Genomic DNA, 18,653 nt, shown 5'->3' on the forward strand with positions numbered 1-18,653 from the left:
CATGTATAAAAGTTATGTTCAAGCTGTCCTAATGGAAACAAATATTCTCTCAAGTATTCCCTGTGACATAATGTATCATAGGGGGAAAGATTTACATATTTGCCATAAATGTAAGGTAGCCTACTGTAAAGAATCAAGTGGTTTGACAACCACTGATCCACTCGCAGTGGTGTAAAGTAGCTAATACTCAAATACTGTACTTAAGTACAGTTTTGAGGTATTTTTCCTTAACTTGAGTATTTCCAATTTTAAGTAGACCTACTTTTACTTCTACACCACTACATCTTGGATCCAAATATTGTACATTTACTCCACTACATTTATTTCGAAACTAGTTACTAGTTAGTTTGTAGATTTTGATTATTATTACAAAACATACATTAACCACATCACCCCATGCATTTTGGCCATTGTAGACCTGTTATTTTCAAAATATTCGTATACATTTTCTACTTTTTGTACTTTAAGTACATTTTGATGCCAGTACTTTTACTCAACTTGAGTAAAAGTACTCATTTACATTTACTCAAGTAAATGTTGAATTATGGACTTTTAGGCTACCTGTAACAGATGTATGTATGTACATTGCAGAATTGATACATTTTACACAAGTAAAACATGCAAACAATACTTTCACCACCACCACCACCGATCTATTTGTCTGTCTACAGAAAAAAGCCGCCACCATGAGTACGGACGCCGAGATGGAGCAGTACGGCAAGGCCGCCATCTACCTACGTAAGCCGGAGAAGGAGAGGATGGAGGCTCAGGCCAAGCCCTTCGATGCCAAGTCTGCAGCCTACGTGGCCGACAAGGTGGAGCTGTACCTCAAGGCTAAAATCAAGTCTAAGGAAGGTGGCAAAGTCACCGTGGAAGTCCTGAACAACGATGGAGAGCCTACCGGGGAGGTAGGTAGAGGTGGATCTAAAACTTTTGGGTTTTTTTTCATGATTTTTAGACACAGGCAAACACAAAAGACAAAATATACAGACAATAAAGTACACACATTATACACTGACATAAACGTAGCGTAGACCAGGGATGGGCAACTTGATGATGGCGAGGGCCACTATATTTCCAACTTCACTCCAGAGGGCCACATTGCGTATTGCTACGTCCTATTTTGTCATTCTAGTATCTCAAAAGAAGCAAAAATAGCAGATCTACAAGCTCAAAACGCATCGCGCTGCGATGCGTTTTGAGCTTGTAGATCGGCTATTTTTGCTTCTTTTGAATTGGAATCCTGAATTATTTTTTGTTATTTTTTAATTGGAATCCTGAAATGCAACATGTTGATTTAATTTCCCATTTAGTTATATACTCATGTTAACTTAGTTATATACTCATGTTAACTTTGTGAACTTGAAATGAATGAAATGAAAATACAAATACATTGGACATAAAAAAAAAATACATTTTAATACTACTATACTAGTCATTAAGCTACTACAGTAATATAGACTGACAGAATTAAAGCAGGTCATGTTTGGAATTGTAACAGCTGAAATCAATAATATATCAGTATTCTCCTGCGGGCCGCATTAAGCGAAGGTGGGGGCCGCATGTGGCCCCCGGGCCGCCGGTTGCCCATCTATGGCGTAGACCATACATGGGCAACTTGTGGCCCGGGGGCCACATGCGTAACCCTCTGGTTACTGCAGTGTGAGTGACTATTTTGATTTCAGCTGTTACAATTCCAAACATGCCCAAACATGACCTGCTTTTATTACTTCTACATACTTCTACACTACATTAGTAGCTTAATGACTAGCACTAGTCTTTTTCATGTCCAATGCATTTGTATTTAAGTTCATCAAGTTAACATAACAACATATACATGCATTTGAAATTAAACACAAATGTTACTTTTCAGGATTCCAATTCAAGAATAGCAAAGAAAAAAACAATCGGATTCCCATTCAGAAATAGCAGATCTACAAGCTCAAGACGTGTGTTGAGCTTGTAGATCGGCTAGTTTTGTGGCCCTCTGGAGTGTGTGTGAAAATATAGTGGCCCTCTCCATCATCAAAGTTGCCCACCCCTGGCGTAGACACTTAAAGTAGGGAAAAATATACAAAACATATTCAAAAAATAAACAGTTGTAAAAAATTGTGTACCAGTCACTTTACTTGAATCGAGAGATACCGTCTTTGCCATAGTAACACTGTTATTCTGTTTCATGATAATGTTATATTATAAAATGTTATAATATAAAATGTTATAAAAGGGTGGGAAAACCATTGTATGAATGGTCAATCATATGAGATGGAAGATTTTCCAGATAGGTGAGAAAGGATTGCCAAATCCTATAAAACATCTGTATATTATTTCCTGAAGAGTAAGTTATTTTTCTTCTAATGGTATACAGCATTCTGTGAGCCACAACCCGATTGGCGAAAGGTGTTCAGATTTCCATTTGAATGCTATGCATTTTTTGGCAATGGCCATTGGCCACTAAGATTTCTGTGAGCTTGGTGGAGTAACATGTATGATATATTTGCAGTCAACTCCTCATGACACTGTGGCCACGTCTGGTAAAAATTGCCTATCTGACTCCTAATTGAAAAGGATCATGCTGTTTCAGACCCTTAAGTATACTTATCTCTTGGGAGGGTTCTCTCTCTGAGTTATTTTTATATTAATAGTGTTATAAACATTTTGGGTGAAATTATTAAGAAATGTCATAGTTTTCGATCAGAGCGAGAGGAATGTGAGTGAGTTAGTGAGTGTGTGTGTGTGTGTGAGTGTGTGTGTGTGTGTGTGTGTGTGTGTGTGTGTGTGTGTGTGTGTGTGTGCGTGCGTGCGTGCGTGCGTGCGTGCGTGCGTGCGTGCGTGCGTGCGTGCTTGCGTGTGTGTGTGTGTGTGTGTGAGAGAGAGAGAGAGACACCGTACAATTGCACCTGCAAGACGTTCTAAAGTTGTGTTTTATATTTTTTTAGGAAAGAACTGTGCCTGAGAAAGATGTCACCCCTATGAACCCTCCCAAGTATGACAAGATTGAGGACATGGCCATGATGACCCACCTCACAGAAGCCACCGTCCTGTATAACCTCAAAGAGCGTTATGCAGCATGGATGATCTACGTAAGGTTTCCTACATGCTGAGAACAGTACAGTATTGGACCTGTCCATAAAGCAAAGAAAGAGAAATTCAGAGTTCTGTAAGTTATATCATCAAGTGAAAACCAAATGCAAACAATGGTTCTGAAGTAAACTTGCTCATTTATGAAGCCACTTGGAACCTGTGATTGTAATCCCAGCACGGGTCATCGCCATGCTGGCTTGTGGTGGACATTTTCGTCTATTTTTGCCACGAACATAATAGCCGGGGAGCCACTGGGCCAAAATGAGAGAGGACCTGTGATGTCATGACATACTCCAAATTTTTGTTTGTCCTATTAATTTGGTCAATAAGGTACACAGAATGAGAGGCCTGCTCTGCCGGAAATCCTGCGAAAAAAAGTTTCCCATTGACTTCACTATACTGGAAAAAAACACACCAAAAAAAGTAGCATGTGAGGGGTCAAACTAAGGGTTCATCATGATTCTGAATCCATTGCAAGCATTTGTTTTGCATGAAAAACATTCCTTGGGCTAGATTTCAGCCTCTCAAACCTGTGAAAAGTGATGAGTCATCACTTTTCACTGTTATTTTGGTCCGTTTTCTAGCCCAAGGAACGTTTTTCATGCAAAACAAATGCTTGCAATGGATTCAGAATCATCAAGAATCCCTAGTTTGACCCCTCACATGCTACTTAAAGCATATTGTTTTTGGTGTGTTTCTTTCCTTTATATTGAAGTCGATGGAGTGAATATACAAATGGCCATAACTTTTTTTCGCAGGATTTCCGGCAGAGCAGGCCTCTCATTCTGTGGACCTTGATGACCAAATTAATAGAAAAAACAAAAATTAAAAGTATGTCATGACATCACAGGTAACATCCTATTCTTTGAGCTTTTGGGCCTGTGGCTCCCCGGCTATAAAGAATTAGCGGACAATAATAACACCAGAAACGCAAAGCCATAGCCCTGAGTGGCCATAACAGGTCCGTAACTCTGAGAGTGTACATTTGGTTCCAACTTCCATTTGTACAATCTCAGAGTTGTGGGGGGTCCTTGCAAATAAAAACATTTGAGAACCACTTGTACAAGTGTTATTATACTAATACAGTAAAGTGTCATGCATATTCTGAAGAAAACCTGGAGACTTGACATTCAGTAATTTGGTATTATGATCAAAATAAGACTTTTTAAATGGTGTGTAAAAAAATAAAATCTCAAATTTGCCACAGACACATTTGTGACATGCTGATGACTCCTGAATCCCAGCACTAATGATCCGTTGTCCCGGATATGTGGCATGCTCAGAACTATGTTGTGTGATGTTAATGGTCTCTCTCTCTCTCCCCTTCAGACCTACTCTGGCTTGTTCTGTGCAACTGTGAACCCCTACAAGTGGCTCCCAGTGTACGACCAGGAGGTTGTCAATGCCTACAGGGGCAAGAAGCGTATTGAAGCTCCACCCCACATCTTCTCTGTCTCTGACAACGCCTATCAGTTCATGCTGATGGGTACGTACTCAGGACAATGTAAACAATATACATAACTATCAGTTCATGCTGATGGGTATGTACTCAGGACAATGTAAACAATATAAATAACTATCAGTTCATGCTGATGGGTACGTACTCAGGACAATGTAAACAATATACATAACTATCAGTTCATGCTGATGGGTACGTACTCAGGACAATGTAAACAATATAAATAACTATCAGTTCATGCTGATGGGTATGTACTCAGGACAATGTAAACAATATAAATAACTATCAGTTCATGCTGATGGGTATGTACTCAGGACAATGTAAATTATGTTGCAATTGTGGCTAATAGTTTGCTTTACTTATTTTTTACAGACAGAGAGAACCAGTCTGTCCTGATCACGTAAGTTCCCATCTACTAGACATAAAAAAGAATATTGTACACAAATTGACAAACTGCAATTCTCTGAATGTATGCTTTTCTAACCAGTGGAGAATCCGGTGCTGGAAAGACTGTGAACACCAAGCGTGTCATCCAGTACTTTGCAACAGCAGCTAGTAGCGCTGGAAGTGGTGAGGGAAGCGGATCTAGCGGTAAAATCAAGGTATATATTATTATGTGTACAGGTTTTTAACTTGAACAAATAAGTGTTTTTGAACATAAAGCATTTATATTCAATACAGTAATTCAATTTAAAATAAGTCTGACCACATGTTTTGTGATGTCTAAAACATTCTAGGGATCCCTGGAGGATCAGATTATTGCAGCCAATCCCTTGCTGGAGGCCTATGGTAATGCCAAGACCATTAGGAATGACAACTCCTCTCGCTTTGTAAGTGTAAACTAATGCCATTTTATGTGAAAACCTGCTCTTAATTCCACAGTGTAGAGAGGGAGGCAACACATTGTGCTATTATATTATAACAGGGTAAATTCATCAGAATCCATTTCGGCGGAACCGGTAAACTGGCCAGTGCTGATATTGAGACATGTAAGTATGAAGTTCACAGATGAAACATTATATAGGCCTATGCCTTCAGTATTACATTTTGAGTGATGTAAATTATTATTATTATTATGAGTTATGTACAACCCATATACGGTAGATCTGCTGGAGAAGTCCAGAGTGACCTACCAGCTTGCTGCAGAGAGAGGTTACCACATCTTCTTCCAGATGATGACCAACCACAAACCTGACATCATTGGTAAGTGGAACTGATGATGCTGCGAGAACCTAAATGAACCAGAAAAGGTGCTCCTTGGAGCACAGCTTTCCGCCAGGTTAGGTAGGTTATTGTGGGCCAGCAATGTTCAGAATTCGACGCCGGGGTGAAACCAAATAGACCCTTAAGTGTTTTACGCTCTCAAGAGTTAAAGATCTATAAGGGTCCATTTGGTTACCAACTCTCCATCCATCATTTAACTGGAGACCAACTGGAAACCCCTCAAGGACCAGCACTGGTGGTCTCTGGACCACTGGTTGAGAACCACTGCTGTATTATATATTAATCACATGAACGCAAGCCACTAATAGACTAATAAGTCTTACCGTTTGAGGAGCACTGTTCCGATCTGAGGTAGAAAAAGCTTATAACATCCATTCCGTGTTTATTTATCTATCATTTGGTGGTGGGTTCAAACTTGTACATTTCTCCTTCAGATGATGATCCATTGTAGCCTACAATCGGCGGGACAGATATAATTGTAACCTGTTGTCAAGGCGATGTGACACCGATACGTATATGTTTTTGACAAGAGACAAGTTGAAGTTTTTAAGCAGCATGGCCAAGTTCAAGTTGGATGATTCTTTGAAATGGGACTACAAAGTGCTGAGCCAGGCTTACAACCATATATGGTCCTAAGTATTATGGTAGCAGTGTTTGTGATTTTACGCTCAACTGGCAGCTGTCGTTATTCATCATGATATACACCTGTGATCCGCACACAATGGGACATATGCACTGCTTGGTGAATCTCACATCAGTTTTTGCTCTCACGAAATATTCGCCAGATTTACTGACTTTATTTACACTATATATATATGGCCAGATTGATGAATTGGGCCCAATGTCACCCTGTTTTAATCACTTTTAAATGAAGTACTGACGATAAAATGAGAACATAGCTAAAGTGATTAATAAATAGATTGAATAAAAACAATGTCACCCTGTTTTCATTCCTTTTCAGAGATGTGTCTCATCACAGCCAACCCCTATGACTTCCCCCTCATCAGCATGGGTGTGATCGCTGTGCCCAGCATTGACGACAAGGCGGAGTTGGACGCTACTGATGTCAGTGAAAACAACATTATCGCTTCATCTTTCTAATTTACTTGCTGTGCTACTGCAGTCAGTGTTGTTAATTTAATTCAATGTTTTCAGCCACGGACCCCTTAGTTGAGAGATAGATGAAGCAGGGACCCCCAGTACATATTGTATAACACTGTGTTGCTGATAAAAAATGTTCATAGATTCCGTAGACAGCGTAGACTTGTTGGATTAATGTGTATTTTCAGACACCACTTCAATACCACGATCAATACTTAGTCTGCTCTTCTTTTCCCTCTACACCAAACCTCTTTGACAAAAATAGCCGAACTACAAGCTCACAACGCCTCACAGAGCGAGGTGTTGTAAGCTTGTAGATCTGCTATTTTTCGTTAATGTTCCTCTTAGAATAGGGATGCTGGGGTTTAAGTGGTTAATGTCAAAAAAAGAAAAACATCCTATAAAATATTTGAAGACCCCATCTAATGCGTAATCTCAATCTTTGGAACTGCATCTCTGCTCATTGACATCAGGAAGCTATTGAAATCCTGGGCTTCACCACAGAGGAGAGGAGTTTGATCTACAAGATGACCGGTGCAGTCATGCATCATGGAAACATGAAGTTCAAGCAGAAGCAGCGCGAGGAACAGGCAGAACCTGATGGCACCGAGGGTGAGCTGCACCTTTATTACTGGCGCCAGCAGAGCGCGCAATGCAAGTACTGCTGTGTTCGGTTGCATAGGTAGGTAGGTAGGTAGGTAGGTAGGTAGGTCGGTCGGTCGGTCGGTCGGTCCGTCGGTCGGTAGGTCGGTCGGTCGGTCGGTCGGTTGGTCGGTAGGTCGGTAGGTCGGTAGGTCGGTCGGTAGGTCGGTCGGTCGGTAGGTAGGTAGGTAGGTCGGTAGCCGTGTGTGTTTAACACATAAATACAAACACCTCATGGTGCGTTATGCTGTCGCACAAGTAGGCCATGTATGGCGTACTTTTCCACATGTATTGTATTTACTTATTCTAAATTAACTTAGCTAAATATAATTTTCAATATATTTCCATTACTTAATTGTCATTACTCCGACTATGTGGCTTAGGTTAGGGATAGGGTTAGTAGTAATGGGGTGAGTTGGACCATCGCAACGTCGGCACCGTTCACCTTGCTTACTGTAAGTCGCTCTCTGGATTGAGAGCGTCTGCTAAAAGCCTAAATTATAAATTGCAAATTGTATGAACATTTCAGAGGCTGACAAGATTGCCTACCTGATGGGTCTGAACTCAGCAGAGATGCTTAAGGCATACTGCTACCCCAGAGTGAAAGTGGGAAACGAGTTTGTCACTAAGGGACAGACCCCGGCCCAGGTGAGTCATTTCCATGTTCTGATTCCATACACACCTTTATATTCCCAACACAGCATACCACAAGAACTCTAATAACTTGAGTTGTGTCTTAAATCTTAAAATTATCCTTCAACCTTATTCAAATGAATTTGTATGTATAATTTAATTTTTTATACTATAATTGAAGCCGATGCCCGAATTCCATGAAAGGGGTCTCACACCACATGGTTGGTTCTACAGTACAGACTCCAACTTTCGAAAAAGGATAGCTACTAATAACGTTCCTATTTCCTTAGGTCAACAACGCAGTCGGTGCCTTGGCCAAGTCCATCTATGAGAAGGAGTTCTTGTGGATGGTCATTAGGATCAACGAGCAGCTGGACACCAAGCAGCAGAGAAACTACTTCATTGGAGTGCTGGACATCGCTGGTTTTGAAATCTTTGATGTAAGCATGGACTTGTTGTAAATGGGAGACTAATTATTCTTGTCACAATTACAAGAGACTGCAAGCTAATGTTTTTTCTTTTTTTTTCACTCACAGTTCAACACCCTGGAGCAGCTGTGCATCAACTTCACTAATGAGAAACTGCAACAGTTTTTCAACCACACCATGTTTGTTCTGGAGCAAGAGGAGTACATGAAAGAGGGAATTCCCTGGGATCTCGTTGACTTCGGCATGGACTTGGCTGTCTGCATTGAGCTCATTGAGAAGGTATACAATTATTATTATATTTGTATGTATTATCTTGGACTTGGTTGTCTGCATTGTGCTCACTGAGAAGGTATACAATTATTATTATATTTGTATGTATTATCTTGGACTTGGCTGTCTGCATTGAGCTCATTGAGAAGGTATACAATTATTATTATATTTGTATGTATTATCTTGGACTTGGCTGTCTGCATTGAGCTCATTGAGAAGGTATACAATTATTATTATATTTGTATGTATTATCTTGGACTTGGCTGTCTGCATTGTGCTCACTAAGAAGGTATACAATAACTGTAATAAATGTAGATATCAGATACTCAGAGCAGGGATCTCCATATATGGGCATACAAGGGATTCTGCTAGGGATCTCCGCATATGGGCATACAAGGGATTGTATCCCAAATGGTTAGGAAAACCACAAAAACAGAATCCATATATGGCCAAGACAGATGGCCAAGACAGATGGCGCGACCTCGCCCTTTAGGGCAAGGTTTTCGCACTTAAACGTCATACTGGCATTATGTTTTTTGTTGATTTGTCTCTTTTGTCTCCTTTACAAAGCCCCTGGGCATCTTCTCCATCCTTGAAGAGCAGTGCATGTTCCCAAAGGCTACGGACAAAACCTTCCAAGAGAAGTTGCTCGACCAGCATCTTGGGAAGAACAAGGCCTTTGAGAAGCCGAAACCGGCCAAGGGCAAAGGCGAGGCCCATTTCTCCCTGATCCACTACGCTGGAACCGTGGACTACAGCATCACAGGCTGGCTGGAGAAGAACAAGGACCCGCTTAACGACTCTGTGGTGCAGCTGTACCAGAAGTCTTCAGTGAAGCTGCTGTCCGTGTTCTATCCTCCTCCTGAGCCTGAAGGTATGTTTATTAATATAATATAATGTGTTCTATCCTACTGAGCCTGAAGGTATGTTTATTAATAATAATACAATTATATATTATATAATAATAATATGTGGTATTTTGTATTAATATTAAAACATTTGATGCCGTTGATTAAACAACGATTTAAGTGCCAAGGTATGTTATTGTTTTTTCCTTATATTTCGGAGATTCAAAGTAATCTGAGTAAAGAAAATAATAATATATACAGCGCACTGTGATACCTGAAGGGCCTTGTGTTTGGGAGGTAAGGGAGGGGTCTATGACCACTTACTGGTAAAAAATGGAAGAGGTATTTTTTGATGAAATTGGAAGTCTGTGGCATAGAACGCTAGATACCTCATCTGCCTCTATGGCTCATTGGAGCGACGTGTAACAACTTGCGGCCGGGCGCCTGGGGGATCGCTGCCCTTCAAAGTGACTACTATGTGTCTGTGTGTTGCACTCGCAACAGAGGAATGGAACGGGGAGGCGGGGGAAGGGGGGGACGGGTGCATCTCTCCACTCCGACATGTCTCCTTTCCGACATGTCTCCATTCCGACACTAACCCTATCTCTACCCCTAACCTAGCTACCCCTAACCCTAAACCTTAGGCCCATGGGGAGTGTCGCCACTCCGACAATAAGAAGTCCATTTCGGAGTGGCGACATGTCGGAATGGAGAGAGCCTCCCGGGGGGGACTACACAAACTGGTGTAGGGAAGAGTGGCACGGCAAGAATAAGAAGACTAATGATCCTAAAAAATATAAACAGATAATACATTGTGTATAACTAATGATAACTCATCATTCTAACAAATAAAAACAGTTGCAGGCGGCGGAGGAAAAAAGAAGAAGGGTGGCTCTATGCAGACTGTGTCTAGTGCTTTCAGGGTAAGAATATGTATTCATTATTATCAACATTATTAAATGATTGTATTCCTGTAAGAATGAAGCATTATTATTATTATCATCAACATTATATCCATGTCTTTTCATGTTGGAATAGACGCACTGCAGCCATATTGGAGAGAAGTTGAGTCTCACTTCCTTCAAAAAGTGTTATCAATGATACTAATGAAGCCAACATGCACGGTACTGTTTGACCAGAATGGAACAGAGCCTTCATTAGTATTATATTGGTAACACCAGTGAAGGAAGTGAGAAGGGACCCAAATTCTCTCCAAAATGGCTGCTGTGTGTATAGCCTATTAAACAATTTCTGTATCACATGCTGTGAGCTTCGATCACCCATCTTTGAATGGCTGAAGATTAAAATAGGGCTTAACAAAAGCCGCTTAAGTGGTTAATATAGTAATAATAGTGGAGGATATATATTGTATCACTTTTTACTAATACTTTACTAAGCCTAATTAAATTGTCTCTTTTATGTCTCAACAGGCGAACTTGGCGTTGCTGATGACCAACTTGCATCGCACGCATCCTCACTTTGTGCGTTGCCTGATTCCCAACGAGACCAAGACTCCTGGTAAACACACACACACACACACACACACACACACACACACACACACACACACACACACACACACACACACACACACACACACCAGTTTTGTCCTAATAATAATGAACCAGTGTGTAACCATATTCTTTCTAATATAGTAATATTTTAATTGCGCTTGGATGAGTTTCAGGTGTACCGATCAATAGACAAACAAACCCCAGTGCACGAAATGGGAGAAGAAGCCGATCAGACCGCCTTGCTTGGCTTAGTGGATGGAAAATATTGATTTAAAAAACTCACTAATTGATTCACACATATACCAACATTTCTTTAATTAAAAAACTAAAACAAAACATATTTACAGGCCTGATGGAGAACTTCCTGGTTATCCATCAGCTGAGGTGTAACGGTGTGCTGGAGGGCATCAGGATCTGCAGAAAGGGCTACCCTAGCAGAATCCCATATGCTGACTTCAAGCAGAGGTATCAATTCCTTTTCCCAGCAGCTTTTAGTTCCACACCTATTAACGGGGAGGCATGCAAAATGACCATGAACTTATACAAAACAGGTACAAAGTACTGAATGCCAGCGCATGTCCCGAAGGCGCATTCATGGACAACAAGAAAGCCTCCGAGAAGCTGCTCGCGTCGCTTCCCGTCCCTGTTGATGAGTACAAGTTTGGACACACCAAGGTAAACACAGGGAAGACAAATCTGCCCATTAAAACAACACCCGGTGGCGTATTAGAATAATGATAACATAGACACAGAAACAGAAAAAGTACAAACCTATGGCACCACCTCTTTAACATTATCCAGAGAGGACTAAAAGTAGATGGTATGGTTGATTAGTTACATTTTTTGTTACATTGTCTTCAGGACAGGTTTTTTAGTTCCAGTGTTTGTAACATATTTTGTTCAGGTGTTCTTCGGTTGTTTAGTTTCAGTGTTTGTGACATTGTATTCAGCAGATGTTACGATTGTTTAGTTACAGTGTTTGTGACATTGTATTCAGTAGATGTTACGATTGTTTAGTTCCAGTGTTTGTAACATTGTATTCAGTAGATGTTACGGTTGTTTAGTTACAGTGAGTGTTTGTGACATTGTGTTCAGGTGTTCTTCAGGCTGTTTAGTTACAGTGTTTGTAACATTGTGTTCAGGTGTTCTTCAAAGCTGGTCTGCTGGGTGTCCTTGAGGAGATGCGTGATGAGAAGCTGTTCGCTCTGGTCACAATGACTCAGGCTCTCTCACGAGGTTTCCTCATGAGGAAAGAGTTTGTTAAGATGATGGAAAGGAGGTACTTTGAAAAAATCCTTTATTCAATATTTAGTGCTAATTGTAAGTAGGTACACTTACTGCATGTTCAATATGATTTTGTTATAACGTCAAACCACTATAATAACAGCATAATACATTGTGCATATACTTCTTCCAACACTGTCCACAATCATGACACACTTCAACCATTTCTTTTCTTTTGTTTTCACAGAGAGGCCGTTTTCACCATCCAATACAACATACGGTCGTTTATGAATGTCAAAACATGGCCATGGATGAAGGTCTACTACAAGATCAAGCCTCTCCTGCAGAGCGCTGAGATGGAGAAGGAGATGGCAAACCTGAAGGAGAACCATGAGAAGTTGGTCACTGACCATGCCACCGTACTGGCCAAGAAGAAGGAACTTGAGGAGAAGTTGGTGGCAATGACCCAAGAGAGGAACGCGCTCCAGCTGGCTGCTTCATCAGTGAGTACACTGGACAGGCTGTAAACATAGATATCAAAGTGGGCTTGCTTGAGCCCCTGCCCTTTTATCACTCTGTTAAAAGTGCCCTCTCCAGACCTAGCCGCAAATTGCAACACTAGATTTTTTTTTAATCTGCTGAATCTAGGGTTGCAATACCTCCCTGCTGTTTTCTATATTTTCACCAAAAGGCCCTTTTAGAAATGTCAGTCCCTGCCTCTCTAGCATTCTCTGCACGTCCCTGACACTGGACATTCTACCATTTGCTCTCTCAGATCACAAAGCTGTGCTTTTTCACTCCATGCTCCCTAAGGGTCTGTCCATGCTCCCTAAGAGTCTGTAGCCCTCCGACAGGCAACTGCAAAAGCATATATCTCTACCAGAACAAACGCTGACATGTTTCCTCCCTCGTGTTTTTTCTCTACCTTTTCTGTCCACAAGGGAGACGAGGCTCTGAACGATGCAGAGGAGAGATGCGAGGGTCTTATTAAAAGTAAGATCCAGTTGGAGGCCAAGCTCAAAGAGACGACAGAGAGGCTGGAGGACGAAGAGGAGATCAACGCTGAGCTGACTGCCAAAAAACGGAAGCTGGAGGACGAATGCTCTGAGCTCAAGAAGGACATCGATGACCTGGAGCTGACCTTGGCCAAAGTGGAGAAGGAGAAGCACGCTACTGAAAACAAGGTTCACGATCACACGCTCTCTGGGGTTTCATGAAATTAGTAGTCGTTGTTGTCGGGCAGAAACCTCCATATCTCCATATGTGAACCTTTGGTGTTTTTTTTTGTAAATTAGTGCCCTACTTGATCGTACTACAGTGTCACACAAAAGCATCAAGAGTATTACAGATCTGGAAGCTTGTCGATCTGTGACTTTTGCTATGCTTTGACGTGAATCCTGTAGTAAGTAAATGTTTTGGACACGTAAGGTTCCAGAGACCAAGTGCAACCAGATCTATTCCATGACAACACATTCTGTTCTGCTTATCAGGTGAAGAACCTGATATAAGCCTTTCAGGAAGATATATTAACATTTATTATTATTGTTATTATTATTTAGGTGAAGAACCTGACCGAGGAGATGGCCTCTCAAGATGAAGGTCTTGCTAAGCTGACCAAGGAGAAGAAGGCCCTCCAAGAGGCCCACCAGCAGACCCTGGATGACCTGCAGGCAGAGGAAGACAAAGTCAACACTCTGACCAAGGCCAAGACCAAGCTGGAGCAGCAAGTTGACGACGTGAGTCCACAGAGTCAGTTGGATGTTTTGAAGGTAATATGTTTATTGTCGTAACAGAATAACAAGACAAATACATTGTTGCGCAGTTGGAGGGTTCACTGGAGCAAGAGAAGAAACTCTGCATGGACCTGGAGAGAACCAAGAGGAAGCTGGAAGGTGATCTGAAACTTGCCCAGGAATCCATCATGGACCTGGAGAACGACAAGCAGCAGTCTGAAGAGAAGATGAAGAAGTAATGTGGACCAACAATAATAATAACTTAATGAAATAAATCGCCTTTCAGACGGGGGACTATTAACGTGGGCGTTCTCGCTTGGATCAGACACAATCGCTCCGTGACTAAACACGGGTGGTATTTCACAAAGATGTTCGCAATCCAGCTCTTGCTGCCCACATGCATGTATGAGCATGTGAGCGAGAATTTCACTGCTCGCCTCTCCGCCCCTCAACTACTCCACGTGTCTCAAATAATCGCCCGCCTCTCATTGAACATGATTTACTAGGGCACATAACTGCCTCCCATCTGAAAAGTGCTAAACATGGAGCTAAAAACCACCAGTAAAGTATGCTGTTCTGTAATCCACAGGAAGGACTTTGAAGTATCTAAAATAATGAGTTCCTGTGTTCCACAGGAAGGACTTTGAAGTCAGTCAGCTTCTGAGTAAGATTGAAGATGAACAATCATTGGGCGCTCAGCTGCAAAAGAAGATCAAAGAACTTCAGGTATTTTTTTTTTCTTCTTCTTTAAAATCACAATGATAATATAATGTAAATCCGGATTTTAATATGTCCATTGATTTGAAAAGGCTCGTATTGAAGAACTGGAGGAGGAGATTGAGGCGGAGCGCGCTGCTCGTGCCAAGGTGGAGAAGCAGAGAGCCGACCTCTCCAGGGAACTGGAGGAGATCAGTGAGAGGCTGGAGGAGGCCGGCGGAGCCACCGCCGCTCAGATCGAGATGAACAAGAAGCGCGAGGCCGAGTTCCAGAAGCTGCGACGTGACCTCGAAGAGTCCACCCTGCAGCACGAGGCCACCGCCTCCGCCCTCCGCAAGAAGCAGTCGGACAGCGTGGCGGAGCTGGGCGAGCAGATCGACAACCTGCAGCGTGTCAAGCAGAAACTTGAGAAGGAGAAGAGTGAATACAAGATGGAGATTGATGACCTGTCCAGCAACATGGAGACCATCGCTAAGGCAAAGGTACGAAGGAATGCCTTTGTATCGTATATATATATATTCAAAAGCCATGAACCAATCAGGAAATAAACGATGATTGAATATGTCCAATGTTCATTTCCAGGTAAATCTTGAGAAGATGTGCCGCACCCTTGAGGACCAACTTAGTGAAATCAAGGCCAAGAGTGAAGAGAACGTTCGCCAGATCAACGATGTTGGAGCTCAGAGAGCGAGACTGTTGACAGAGAATGGTAAATGTCCATCTTAAGGTCTATGTTGCCTACCTGGTTTGTCAATGGTACTTGAGAAAATGTACCATAATTAGATATAATGCTTTGATCAATGCTTTGATATTTGATGATTTGTTTGAAATGTTTAAACAAATAATTCAAATTTCCAATTAGGTGAGTTTTCTCGTCAACTTGAGGAGAAGGAAGCTCTCGTCTCTCAGCTGACCAGAGGCAAGCAGGCCTTCACCCAGCAGATTGAGGAGTTGAAGAGACTCATTGAAGAGGAGGTTAAGGTAAGGAACAGTTGTTGTTTTTCTTTCTTGGTTTTATATTGATTAATATTCACTCAATCAATCAATCAATCAATCAATCAATCAATCAATCAATCAATCAATCAATCAATTATTGTCACATCACATTACAGGTAATATGTGTGTGTGTGTGTGTGTGTGTGTGTGTGTGTGTGTGTGTGTGTGTGTGTGTGTGTGTGTGTGTGTGTGTGTGTGTGTGTGTGTGGGTGGGTGTAGACCCATCATTGCAGTGAAGACAGAGAATAAGAGCATAAGGGGAAAGAGGAGACACATAAAGTGCATGATATGTAGCTAATCTACATAATACGTTAAGGATGTATCTAAAGTGCATAGTAAAATAAAAGACATGTGTGCAGAGAGAAGATAAGTGTTAACAGGCTTCAGCTAACACTATTATTATTTATTTTTCTTTTGACAAAAGGCAAAGAACGCCCTTGCCCATGCAGTGCAGTCGGCCCGCCATGACTGTGACCTCCTAAGGGAGCAGTTTGAGGAGGAGCAGGAAGCCAAGGCTGAGCTCCAGAGAGGAATGTCCAAGGCCAACGCTGAGGTGTCTCAGTGGAGGAGCAAGTATGAGACTGATGCTGTCCAACGCACTGAGGAGCTGGAGGAAGCCAAGTAAGTCACTAGTGTTTGAAACGCCCTTTTGATCGGTGCTCCCGGAAGGAGCTAAGCTCCAACATCTGGCTTGCGTGGCCTACATCTTGCATACATCTTGGCACAACGCTCCCAAAGTTTGTTGTACGCCCAGGGTCACAATGGCCATTGTATTTTACAAATTATTGACAATGTTTTACACTGTCAGGTACCTCTCACTATGCAAAATATTGCCCGTAATAATTTGGTTCCTTTCGACACTGACAAAAAGGAAGAAGCTGGCCCAGCGTCTCCAGGAAGCAGAGGAGCAAATCGAGGCTGTGAATTCCAAGTGCGCCTCTCTGGAGAAGACCAAGCAGAGACTCCAGGGTGAAGTGGAAGACCTCATGATTGATGTGGAGAGGGCCAACGGTTTAGCCGCCAACCTCGACAAGAAGCAGAGGAACTTCGATAAGGTGCTTTTGACATTCAATAGTATATTAAAACCCAAATCATGCTTGCCTCCTTAAAGTGGGGTCATTACAAATGCTGTGCAGGTCCTTAAAGTGGGGTACATGATACATCTCATTACAAATGCTGTGCAGGTCCTGGCAGAATGGAAACAGAAGCATGAAGAGGGTCAGTCAGAGTTGGAGGGAGCTCAGAAAGAGGCTCGTTCTCTCGGCACTGAGTTGTTCAAGATGAAGAACTCCTATGAGGAGGCTCTGGACCAACTGGAGACCATGAAGCGTGAGAACAAGAACCTGCAACGTAAGTCTTTCTCTACATAATTCTTTAAATGTTCAAGATCTTGTTGTGGACAGGCTACACATAACTTTATTCAAATGCAAAATGCAAAACACTCGCTGAATGAAAAAGTTCCCAATTCATTCTTTTCAATCGACTGCAGAGGAGATCTCAGACCTGACTGAACAGATGGGTGAGACTGGAAAGAGCATCCATGAGCTGGAGAAGTCCAAGAAACAGGTGGAGACAGAGAAGGCAGAGATCCAGACAGCCCTGGAGGAAGCGGAGGTAAAACCTTTAGGTTCTAGATGAACAGAAAGAAAGAAAGAAATTGTCTATATTTTAAATTGTGTTCGATACGTTTTATGGTCAAGCAGCGTAGCAGTATATGAACAATGTTACATTACAACCTTTGGATCCTGTGTTACATTTCAGGGTACTCTGGAGCACGAGGAGGGTAAAATTCTCCGTGTGCAACTGGAGCTCAACCAGATCAAGAGCGAGGTGGACAGGAAGCTGGCGGAGAAGGACGAGGAAATGGAGCAGGTCAAGAGGAACAGCCAGAGGGTGATTGATTCCATGCACCCTGGACTCTGAGGTCAGGAGCAGGAACGATGCCCTGAGGGTCAAGAAGAAGATGGAGGGAGACCTGAACGAGATGGAGGTCCAGCTGAGCCACGCCAACCGCCAGGCTGCTGAGGCCCAGAAGCAGCTGAGAAACGTCCAGGGACAGCTCAAGGTGCAGGATATAGTAGTCGTACACATAAGCCCCTTTTCCACTACGAGGCGGAACAAGAAATTTCCAGAACCGGAATCTATTTTTTTTCCCATAGTGCACAGCCCTGTTTCAGACAAGGTTCTGGGAACCTTTTTTTAGGTCCTGCTCTTGAGGTAGTACTAAACTTGAGTTCTGGGAACCTATGGGCAGGGCCAGCAGCGCTGCTGCTCTTTTTTGGGACCTTCCCGGTTAGGTCTGGTTATGGAAAGTAAATGTAAGGAGAACAGGTCCCGGAACTTGGTCCCGGAACTTCATGGGTTCTTGAAAATTCTTGGCTCTGGAAAGTTCTGGTTCTGCCCTCTAGTGGAAAAGGGGCTTTATGTTCAAACAGTGGAACCGCTCCCAAACAACTTGCATTTTGATGTTTCTCTTAACGTGACCACCTCAAATATGATTTCATTCAGGATGCCCAACTGCACCTTGACGACGCCGTCAGAGCTCAGGAAGACCTGAAAGAGCAAGCCGCCATGGTGGAACGTAGGAACGGCCTCATGGTGGCTGAGATAGAGGAGCTGAGAGTGGCTCTGGAACAGACAGAGAGAGGACGCAAACTGGCCGAGCAGGAACTGGTGGACGCCACTGAGCGCGCTGGACTGTTGCACTCCCAGGTACGCAAGTCAATAGAAAACGCTCAGTGTTCCGAATAAAACAACATTTACACCATGCTTAGTACTGG

The 18,653-nt window shown here is 42.4% G+C and overlaps 1 protein-coding gene across 1 annotated transcript; it reads left to right on the forward strand.

The window, feature by feature from the left end:
* Window positions 1-686: 686 nt before the first annotated feature.
* Window positions 687-17,796, forward strand: LOC308289285 (myosin heavy chain, fast skeletal muscle-like; the record flags this gene model as incomplete). The annotated part of the gene is made up of 32 exons (XM_080730932.1): window positions 687-908; window positions 2,940-3,083; window positions 4,414-4,570; window positions 4,916-4,943; window positions 5,031-5,145; window positions 5,281-5,373; window positions 5,469-5,532; window positions 5,648-5,746; window positions 6,729-6,832; window positions 7,342-7,480; window positions 8,040-8,158; window positions 8,434-8,583; window positions 8,680-8,850; window positions 9,412-9,715; window positions 10,548-10,612; window positions 11,120-11,207; window positions 11,551-11,668; window positions 11,755-11,878; window positions 12,346-12,482; window positions 12,675-12,934; window positions 13,373-13,611; window positions 13,987-14,163; window positions 14,250-14,395; window positions 14,796-14,886; window positions 14,970-15,359; window positions 15,460-15,586; window positions 15,740-15,858; window positions 16,298-16,494; window positions 16,745-16,928; window positions 17,058-17,223; window positions 17,363-17,487; window positions 17,635-17,796. 32 exons carry the CDS (start codon window positions 687-689, stop codon window positions 17,794-17,796), a joined length of 4,824 nt encoding a protein of 1,607 aa, XP_080587058.1.
* Between the last annotated feature and the right edge of the window lie 857 nt (window positions 17,797-18,653).

Source organism: Nannobrachium achirus, assembly GCF_963921795.1.
Source record: "Nannobrachium achirus genome assembly, chromosome: 8".
In the NCBI taxonomy this organism is placed as follows: domain Eukaryota; kingdom Metazoa; phylum Chordata; class Actinopteri; order Myctophiformes; family Myctophidae; genus Nannobrachium; species Nannobrachium achirus.